This window comes from Halichoeres trimaculatus, unplaced genomic scaffold (genome assembly GCF_033239565.1).
Source record: "Halichoeres trimaculatus isolate MK-OKI-2021-1 unplaced genomic scaffold, fHalTri1.1 fHalTri1_scaffold_2, whole genome shotgun sequence".
NCBI classification, from domain to species: domain Eukaryota; kingdom Metazoa; phylum Chordata; class Actinopteri; order Labriformes; family Labridae; genus Halichoeres; species Halichoeres trimaculatus.
Window position 1 is genome coordinate 30,592,495 of NW_027437180.1, and position 10,848 is coordinate 30,603,342.

The following is a 10,848-nucleotide window of genomic DNA, read 5'->3' on the forward strand; positions in this document are numbered from 1 at the left end:
TAATTAGTAATCACTGCAAGAGGGCATAGCTTCTGAAAATTAAACATACATTTGAATTCAAAGACCAACCAGCACCCCAGTGTTCTACTTTTTAACGCTTAAAACGACTGTGAAGGGCTAGAAATCAGAGGAGGACACTGACCGCAAGCAGTTGACTGGATCACAGGATCATCAGAAAGAGGCACAGCCTTTCCCACAGAGGGCGCCAAATTCTACAAAAACAGAGAGTTCCTCAGGGGTTTTAACCGTCAGGAATAGTTTGCACCTGATAGTTTTTCCCCAACACCAAGGTTAAACAACTTGACTGAAAATGGTTAAAGTAAATCATCCCCAACTCCACCTCAATGGACACATAATTTATACTTGAAAATCATTTTCATTCAACCAGCTTCCATGAACATGCAATAGATGATTTTGAGCTAATCACACATAAAAAAAATTGAAAAGAAACTCAAAGCTCTTGAGAGAAACTTTTCAGTTCTTAACTAACAGGTGCGTCCTACATCTTTACTATTTTTGCCAACAGTATGTAAACAAAGGCCATTCTTTATCCGACATCTACCCCACAGCACTGTCAGGTATTGAAATTAAGAAATAACAAGTAAAAAGAAAAAACTGTTCTTTGTTACAACAGCCAAGCTTTTGTAGGTCAAAATGAGGTTTCAGTACTCATTTCAGTTTCCTAACCAGCTTCATTTTAATCTTTTTAACCACATAACTCTGCAACTCTGTACCTCGAATTTCATGTTTTTATTTTAAAATCTGTTTAAACTTTTTTTTTGTTTGTTTCTTTTTGTTGTGTTTTATTATTTTTTATCCGCTTTTTAATTGAATTTTAATTGTTTTCTTTCAATGTTTTCTCTGTAAAGCACTTTGAATTGCCCTGCTGAAATGTGCTTTATAAATAAACTTGCCATGCCTTAAAAGAAAGTGAGCAGAGTTTAAATTGGCACATACAGTAAGTCACTGAAGGATCAAAAACCAAATGTCTTTTTCTGTGAAGCACATCATAATCATAATATTTCTGTTCTTGCTGAGAGATTCTCAAAATGTAAAATGCTCACGGGGTAAGCTCTTCAACTAAATATAAAAGTGAGGTAAATAAACATTAAGAACCACTCACAACAACAGCAAATGACAAAAAGCAAATCTTATCAAAAGTGTTCTTTTTAATTGAACTGAAACTGAGAGCCCTCTGTGGGTGTTTTCTTACAGAACGAGAACAAAAGGACAACAAATAATCAAATGACAGACAAAGATCTAGATCCGCTGATGATGCTGACTGGACAGAGAAACCTCTGAGTATGAACTAATCAATGAAGCTCTAGGAGGAGGGACAGAAAGAGAAGGAGGGGGGAGAATAAAGACTGACTGATGACCTGTCAGATGTCAGCTATCGATGGAAAGACAGGTGAAGTACAAAGGACAAACTCCTCCCTTCTTCACCACCTCCTCTGCTCCATCTATCCATCCATCCGCCTGCACCGATACTGAGGATCAACAACAGCCGAGTGGAGGATTGAGATTGATGGAAAGGGGAGTGACAGGGTGCATCTATCACACTGCAACTTCCTGGTTTTGTTGGTCAATTTCTCACTCTCTTTTTTCTTCATCTTGGTGGGACAGACAGATGAAGGGAGGAGAAACATGAGGAGGTGATCACTAATCCATAGCTTCCTGGTTCTCCTGGTCTGCGCTGATTTCCTCGCTGGCCTCTTTGCCCTCCTTGCTTCTCTTGCTCTTCTTGTGTTTGTGCCTCCGGTGGCTGTCGCCCTCCTCACTGTCGTGCCTCCGCCTGCTACTGCTACTAATGAAAGGAGAGAAGGTGGAAGTGTGGACGGGATGGAGGAGGTGAAAGAGATACCAGGCAGACAGTGAAAGGACAGGGAGCAAAGCCAGAGGAGACAGGGAGATAAAACAGTAGAGAGGAAGGGCAACACAAAGAACAGGTGAAGTGAAATGAAGAAGGAACAGTGGAAATGATGGCAGAGAGTTAGAGAAAGGAGACAGTGTTGGGAGAGAGAGGTCATTTTGATAAAGCTGCTGTTGTTTTCCTGTGCGTACATCACACACATGCAGTGTGCGACTGGTTATCACGCAAACTGTGAGACATTTTTTAAAGAACTGGTTCCAGTTAGAAAAAGCCTCATTTGTAACTTTACTTGCACTTTAAACTGGAACAATACTTGGTATCCTCATCAGTTAGTTATCAGTTAATGAAATTAAAAATCAGCTTAAGTCTAGAGTTTCATTCTAAAGCTACATGTTTATGTTTGGCTACTTCAATGTTTTTAAGCAGCATTCTCTACCTGTGTTGAAAATTTCAAAGCTGGGGTTTGGCTCATGTAAAACCATCAAATCTAACACAAGCTGAGATCTGGACTCTTATGGTTTCTTTTTTTTACCTTGACATGTACTGACTACCAACTTCCCTCTGAAGTCACATGATGTTGTTGTGACTTGTGCGTCAGCTGATTTACCTGGTTTGCTGACCTACTGACCTCTGGATGACCGTGCATGGTGGGATTTACTCTCTTGCAGTGGTTGTTTTCCTTATGCGCACGCCCCAGGTGTTTCTTTCCCACACTCTTTTCTTAGTTCACTTTTTCATGTGCAAAAAGTCCAGCCTGTTTCACTGATGATTTATTGCATGAGCAGCATAGAATTTCCTAAATCCATCACCATTTCTTTCAGAGACCTTTTAGCCCTTTAATGAATCACTAACCATCCTAGATCCATTTGTTGCTTTGCACGAGTGTTTAGGTAGAGTTTTCTAACTCTTCTTAAATGCAATCTTTTACGTCATGATGTATGGCTGACAGAAAAATTTTTAAAAAAGAAAAAAAAATCACTCTGACCTAGTTAAAAGAGATGTCTAATTATTAAACACAGAGTTACACTAAATAAAACGTAAACTGGTGGCTAAGCTGGTTGTTCTGGTTTCCATTAAGTTCTTTTAGTTTTAGGAAAGCTTCCACATGTGTGGGAATAAAATCATGTCAGGCCTGAAGAAGTTTAAACACAAGGACAAAACGACGATTGTGTGAGAGTTACAGTGGTGGGGTGAACACTTGAAGTGTGCGTGTACCTCCGTGAGGACTTGTGGCGTCCCTCCTCCTTCTCTCTGTGCCGCCTCTCTCTGTGTCTCTCCTCTTTCTCTCGGCTTGCCCGGTCACGATGTCGCTCTCCGTAGCCTCGCTCCTGATACTCACGGTAACGGTAACGCTCCTCATCACTATTGAAGTTACATGCATGTCAGTGATTTTTCATGTAGTTTCTGTTTATTTTCAAAATGTTTTCATGTCAAACTTGAAAGGTTAAGACAGCCACGTCAGAGATAACAGACTGAAGAACAGCACGTGTGTGTGTGTGTGTGTGTGTGTGTGTGTGTGTGTGTGTGTGTGTGTGTGTGTGTGTGTGTTTCTGTCCCTCTCACCTGGTGTAACCCATAGCAGACGGGCTGTGCTCCCGCTCCCTCTCCCGCTCATGTGTCCTCTCTCGTGGCCGCTCTCTTTCCTTCTCTCTCTTATCTTCTCGACGGTAATAGTTGTCCCAGGGTTTAGAGTTATCCATCATGGGTGGCCAAGGGGGAGGACCTCCAGTCATGGGTGGAGGGTATGCACCTAAAAATGTAGAAAAAGACAAATGGGAGCTCATAAAAACCTTCTGGCTGACAGTCTGTGAGATTAAATGGAACAAACTGATAAATAAAAATAAATTGTGAAACCAAAGGCAAGAACATCACAGAAAATGGTCATGAGGAAAGCTTAGTACCTTGGGGGAAGGGGTAGGGAGGAACAGAGCGTCCATCATAACTACCAGGGTGGCTCCTGAGGAAATAAAGAAACATTGTCAGTGTGGGTTTGTGTAAAACTAAAAAAAATATCTTGAAAATTTCATGGATAAAATATAAAATTTGTTCCATTTTGTTTTTTTTCTCTTTCAAAATTCACCATGAACATCACCAAAGAATTCTCTGATTGTTGCCGTTATCGTTATTGTGTTTACTGACTAAACAATGTGAGGCTTCCAGAGCACAATCAGTCTTTAGTAAACGTGTCTAAATGTTTGTTACCCGTCCATAGTGGGGATAATAGATGGAGGAGGCCCACTGGGTGGAGGAGGGAAACCAGGAGGTGGGACAGTAATGGGCAATCCTACATGGGAGAAAGAGATGGAGAAAGATAAAATGCAACAAGATCTGAGCAGAGAAAAAACAGATTCTTGAAGATGATGGCTGTAAACGTACTTGGTGGGGGGATGAGGGGAGGTGCAGCGCTGACGTTGGGTGGTGGTGGGAGGAATGGAGGTGGAGGTATGTTTGGAGGAAGTGGTCCAGGAGGGAAGAAAGCAGGTAACTTGGCTGGAGTTGGCTCAGAGTCCGATTGTTCGGCGATCACCTTAAAACAATCGGACAGAAGAGGTTGTAGAAAATAATAATAGCTTTTTCTGATTAAGCTAAAGGGGTTAATAAACTCAGGGGTACCTGGATGTTGTTGCCATCTGCATTATGCCTGCGTCGCCCTTCCACCCTGCTGATGGTAGCTGTCTGTCCACCAATCACATCTATGGTACCACTGGACTTCCTGAGAAAAGGAGATGAAAATGACAATCAGAGCAGTGGAAGCTGCTAAAACAAGACATATGTTTACACCCAAAGTTTAATTTAAAACAATCAAAATCCAAACAAGGAAACAAGACTAAATGGAACTAGTTTGAGAAGTCACATAAAGTCTAATGGCTGAAAATGAATACTGCACACGATGAAGCCTGCCTCTACATTTGGAGAGTTTAAAGTTGGGAGTAGTTTTAACACAACAAAAGTTTTTTTTTTTTTTATCAATATCAATTTGATAATTTTTTCTTTATTATTGCTACAAACATCCCATTACAAAGGCACTGTACAGTAAAAAAAAATTAAGTCAAATATGTCTAAATGACTGCTGACAAACAACCTTGAACTTACCTTCAGTGAATCTATACTTATATCTCTTCTAACTTTGTGGCCAATAAATACACTGATTCTAATATTTGTGTGATACATCAATAAATATGCTGTTTACAAATCTGGATAACTAAAATGCAAAACACACTTAAATGGGGCTGCAACAGACAGGGATTTCTATCATTACCAAGGACTATGTGTACTGACCATCCAGTCTTATTCATGGAATGTGAGCCAAAACAATGTGTACAAACTGTTTATAGAGTTTTTTTATGCGTATTTATGTGTTTGGCCATAATTAAGTGGCTCATTCTATTTCTAGAAGGTAAGCACTAAACATACACCTGCTTTTGTTGCTGTGTACATTATGTATGCTTTGGGATGGGTACCTTTCATATTTGAAACGATACGGTAATGATGCCAGGTACCTGGCGATTGGTATTGGTGCTCAATGGCACCAAACTTTGGTACTTTTGTGTGTTTATGTCGTAAAAAATATTCATTTGTTTAATAATAAAATATCAAAGTTTCAATCTAACACATTTATTTCTCAAAATACAAACTTGGAATGCTTTGTTCATGGATGCGTTTAGGTACCAAAACATGGTACCCTTTGATTTTTGGTGAATCGATACCCAGTACTACAGACAGAATTTGGTCGGTACTTATAAAAGTATCCATTTTGGTACCCATCCCTATGTATGCTTCTATTTCATATTGTTCTCTGGCAGAAACCTTGCAATGAGAAAATTCAGAGAAAGGAACACAACATTTAGCCCAACAAGCTGGCAACTATCAGGTTTAAGCCCCAGACGAGGTTAAGTGAAATGCAATTTAGTAATGACAAAATGACTAATCACACGTGTTTCCAAAGTTCCTAACCCAAGAAGTGAATTATGCAAGGAAGATTCGGAGTTCTATGAAATATGAAGATCAGCCACCCCAAAGGAACAATACATGGGCATTTGCAGACCATCTTTTGGGGCCTTGTTATGGGGAGTTTTTTTTACATATACGGTTGAAAAAGAAACAAAACACAACACTAGGCCCCCGTTACAACATGAACACATTTTTCAACTGGTCTACTACTTCATTTTGCAGGGTCAAGACCATGCCCACTTACGTATAGTAGGACATGTCCTGAACAGGCGGGCCAGTCCATTGAGGGGGAGAGATCCTACTATTTGAAACAAAGGACAGGGGTAAAGGTGGTGAGAGTTACATCTGCCCTCACACACAAACACAAACAGCCCATGGGATGGTGATGGGGGCACTGGTTGAGTGTCTGGTTGACTCAGAGCTGTCTGAATAACTGAATTAAACAAACTAAACTTAGGGAACACCTTCCCTTTGCATCAAATAAACCTTCTCAAGAATGTCAGTTAGTGGTTTGCTTCACGGCCCTTTAACTCTTGTTTCAAGTATATTTGTGAGAGTCACTTGGCCAGACAGGAATATGATGCTGCAGTTAATATTAAGCATTTAATCTAAATATATCTTCCACAAACTAAGATTTGGAAAAAGTAAATTCATTTCTTTTATCCCCTAGTTTTCTAAAGTTGCAAGTTGCTTGAAGTTAGGCAAATTCTAATGAACAGTTGGTGGTGCTAAAGTAACAGTCAAGTGCTGTTAAACTGTCCCAGTAAGGACATATCTAATATTCACTTACAACACTTCTACTGCCAAAGATAAAACCCTTTGTCATCACGAAATCTCGTAAATATGTAGACTTTTTAATAATTCCTGGCATTTCATAGAAGATTCACATTAAACAGTTGGGTAAATTCAAACATGTTGTCCACATCACTTCTAGAAGAATTTGAATGTGTGTTGTTTCTGTGTAAATAAGTGAGGGGAAAATGAGAGGTGTTACCTGGTGACCTGACTGACAGCAGACTTGTACACACTGACAGGAGATGTGAAGTCAGGCTTGGAGGTGTGAACAGGCAAAACAGACATGTCCTTCTCATTGCCTGTCCTCCCCTGCTGAACCTAAGGCAGAGCCCAAAGTAGAAAACAAAGAGGTGTCAAAACACATAGTGTCATCTGAGATAAAAAAAAGAGTAGCACAGTGGCCTCTTACCGTGATCTTGCTTGTTACTGAGCCAATGTTTGAGACCTCTAGTCCCATGCGCAGTCTCTTCTGTTTATCACAGTAAGCCTTCCATGTGTCTTCGTTGAAGCCGTAGTTAAAGTAGTCAGACAGATCCGCTCCTAAAATCAAACACATTAAGATGTTGCTGTACACGCCAGTAAGAGAGAAATGATACATGACACCTCGTACTCTACGCAAATACAAACCTGGCTTCCTCCAGGGTTTCTCCTCAAATGACTCCATGTCCACCTCCAGCACTGGGACCCCATTTATGTTTCCAGGGGCATCTAGATCCACTCCCTTCAGCTTAGTTGCTGTTGAAAATAAACATGTTACATTGCATGTTCAATTATAAATGTACCTCTACAAATTTCTGAGTATATACATTTTTCTATTGACAAGTAAAGGCTGATTTTTTTTTTGGGTTACCTTGCCCATAAGGCCTTGAGCCTGTTGTCTTTATGTTGAGGTTGACAGGTGGAGCCCCATATGTTCTAGGGAAGGAAATCAATAATCAAAACCCAAACGATGAATCATCCCAAAGTCTGATCTAATCAAATTCACATGACATAGAAAGCCCAAATGGACGGAATTCAAAGATTAAGCTCATTTTTTAAAAATATATTCACGTGTATTGTGGCGCTCCAGTTTTTATGTCTCCAATGGTGACACGGACATCATCATCGTCGTCATCACTGTCACTGTCACTGTCAACATCTTCCCCTGCAGCTTCACCTGTGGCCTGACACACACAGAGGAAGATCATGTGGTGAGAGGAGGAGAAAAAGAATAGTGTAGCAAAGAGCGTAATGAGAAAATAGAATATGTAAACAAAAACAATACAGATAGATAGCAAATACCGAGGGAAAATGCATGAAATCTACCAACCTCAGAGGCCACACCGTTCCCTGTAGCATGTTCTGCTCCATCCTCCGTTGAGGCATCAGCAGGTGCACTGTAGATGATAAAATACTAAAGGTAAAGGCTTTCTATGATCCAAAAAAAAATATATGAACACTAATGGGAATCTCAGTGTCTATGTGTGCAGACATCAAGGGTCTAGTTGTTTTAAGAAAGTTCATCTGTGTCCCCATTTCTGGTTAAATGTGTGTGTTTGTAGAAAATAAGGTATTTGTACATTACATACAAATGAAGTATAAATCTACTTTCTTTCAAATAACTACTGTAATAAAATGGGGCTTTACAGAACAGAGTTTCTCAAATCATTTCTTCTGGCTTATTTGTGTTTGTGTTGTTTGCTGTGAATTGCACCTGCTCCTCTGTATGTAACAAGTACTTTTTAAAGACTGCTAAATCAAATGCATTCTTTTCAATAGTTCATTTCAGAATGACATACTTGATTGCAGCATTCAGTTTGGCTTCCTCGTCCTCATCTTTGCTCTCAGACTCATCTGAAAGATACGAAATGCAAAATCGTTATTTCAACGCTGCCTGGTTGAAGACACAGTTTATTCATTTATTGTGTTCATTCTCCTGCACTTGGTCAAACAGACACCAAAAACTGCCATAACCACCCTCAGTTGTGTTGGCTCTGTCACAGCATATATGATGATTTAGCAGACGGCTGCAAAGGGCCGACTTTCGCAAATCAGGCGCTGCTAGTTTAGCTTCAATGCTAACTGGAGCTTAATTATGATGTCAGACCGTTGGTTTTCAGGCTTAGGGTTCGTTCGCACACGCAATGAAACATCTATTTTAGGCTAAAGAAGTTGTGTTTGAGGACAGATGATATTTTTACCTCCATACAGCCATTCCTCCTCCTCATCACCAGCACTAGCATCAGTGGTGGCTGTTTTGTCCGCCTCCTCCGCAGACATGTTCACCTCAGGGAGCAGAACGAAGCAGAGTCACAAGAAAATAGCGTTTCACGAAGCTTCTAAGTACAGTGTGACATCAAAGTTAAACTTTTCACTTTCAGTCATTAAAATAAAAGACACACTGCCTTCATAGCCTCATCATTAGCCTCATCTTTAGCGAGCAGCACAGACTGTGCAAACCCGGAAGAAATTAATGTACCGCACAGGTCAAAGTGTGGCTTCATAAACTACAGCGCCCCTAGTGGAGGAGAAAAAAATAGGAGGTCCTACCAGTAGTAAACCTGTTTTTATACAGTCTATGTGGTAAACAAACAAACAAACAAAAAACAAACAAACAAACAAACAAAAAAAAACATCTTCAAAACATTTATCCAACCACGCGTGAGTAAGTAAATGACAAAACTTTTTGATATTGTTGGCTCTAGTATCTGCTGACAAACAGTGCTGCATTTTCTTGGATTGGATTGTTCTCTAATCAATTTTCTTCCTCCCTTTTTTAATGAAGCTATCTGTACAATTAATACTTAACAAATTTATTAGATCACCACCCAGTGTAAGGTGTCTTTCGACCACTGATAAAGATTAGGAGTATAAAGTTTACTACCAAAACACTTTTTATGTTTCTGTAATGGTTAATACATCAAGATGTGCAATGTCTGTAATCAAATTGATGTATGTAATGCTACAATGCAATTATTTCATTATCATTTAATTCTCAAATTCACCGTTTTACATTATAAAACGAGGTTAAAGCATTTAATGATGGTGTTTTGTTTGAATGACACGTGATAAATTGGCTAAGAACTTTATGTTTTTCTTTTAAGAAGCCTGAATCATGCCGATTTAATTAAACATACTGCTGTATTCAACTGTACTCAATATTTGCAATAAGATTTAACAGGAGCAATCTCGGGGAAGTTCTCAGTAAATATAGTTTTCTCAAAGAACTTGGAGTAAGTCCCTCCACTCTCTTTCAAAACATGTGAACTGTCAGTCATTTGACTGTGGTTTATACTCCTGACCTCTTGGGCTCCTGGTTTTCCTTTCTGATTTCCCACCCAGTAACTTTTTATCATTGCAATTCCTTTCATGGAAGAATTATGGAGGGACTTTAAAGGATTCACACTCTTCTGGGAAGTTAAGACTAAGGGGTGCAAAGACAGAAACCCAGTCAGTCAACCACAAGCAACTCTGGATTGAAGAAAGCAAGGAAGACAACTGCCCCAGGGCCTTAGACTCACATGGATCCACAAAGCCCAAGGTTCACCAAGTTTATACTCCATGGTAATTGAAGATTATCCACTGAAATTATACTGACAAGACACTATATTATTAGATCATGTATTGGCTCTTTCAAGCCAAAGCAAGTTTACATAAGTGAATGTTCTTGACTGTATTTGAAAAGCACAAATGCAGACTGAAACTTTTATCATTAGAAAACCAAAACACAAAATCTGCATTACTCTGTTACTTTAAATTCACTAACAGAAGTTTAAGCGGATGTTTTCACAAGCTCTGTCTGCATCCCTGCACGTGTTTGTGACATGAAGTAGTTGCTGCAGGCTCATTGGGAGCATGATAGCTGCTGTGGTTCTGTTAATGCAAGGACTGTTAATGCATTTATGGCCCTTGACCATTTAAGTGGAGGCCACTTTAGCTTTGTCAGTAATTGACGAAGGAGATCTGTGGAATCTCTCACTCTGTCCTTCCACCGCCACTTTAGCCATTATCACTTCCTTACAGTGGTGATTATACAGAGGTGGAGAAGACACTTACTTGAATGTGTGTGCAGAGGAAATGAGATGAATTAGACAACACACATATGTATACGTACATATATGGCAAACGTGAGCTTGCACACTCACTGGTTATCTTGCATTTGGAGATGTATTGATTTTATTCTTCCTTTTAAGAACAGCACAGGGATTCATAGCACAAGTGATTATTGTATTACACCGTGTGTGAGCTGT

The 10,848-nt window shown here is 39.7% G+C and overlaps 1 protein-coding gene across 5 annotated transcripts; it reads right to left on the reverse strand.

The window, feature by feature from the left end:
* Positions 1 to 1,155: 1,155 nt before the first annotated feature.
* Positions 1,156 to 9,074, reverse strand: fip1l1b (FIP1 like 1b (S. cerevisiae)). 5 transcript variants are annotated; one of them, XM_074690438.1, is made up of 16 exons: positions 8,800 to 9,074; positions 8,398 to 8,452; positions 7,929 to 7,995; positions 7,670 to 7,782; positions 7,470 to 7,534; positions 7,247 to 7,354; positions 7,029 to 7,159; positions 6,819 to 6,937; positions 6,069 to 6,122; positions 4,487 to 4,586; positions 4,250 to 4,400; positions 4,076 to 4,157; positions 3,775 to 3,830; positions 3,437 to 3,623; positions 3,089 to 3,235; positions 1,157 to 1,807 (listed from the first exon to the last, which is right to left on the reverse strand). In XM_074690438.1, the coding sequence occupies exons 1-16, from the start codon at positions 8,876 to 8,878 to the stop codon at positions 1,663 to 1,665; spliced, it is 1,659 nt and encodes a 552-aa protein (XP_074546539.1). In that variant the 5' UTR covers positions 8,879 to 9,074; the 3' UTR covers positions 1,157 to 1,662. The 5 variants fall into 5 exon arrangements, with proteins under 5 accessions (XP_074546566.1, XP_074546539.1, XP_074546549.1 ...); XM_074690448.1 differs by having other exon boundaries at positions 1,157 to 1,804; positions 6,069 to 6,125; XM_074690431.1 differs by having other exon boundaries at positions 1,159 to 1,807; positions 6,069 to 6,125.
* Positions 9,075 to 10,848: the final 1,774 nt, after the last annotated feature.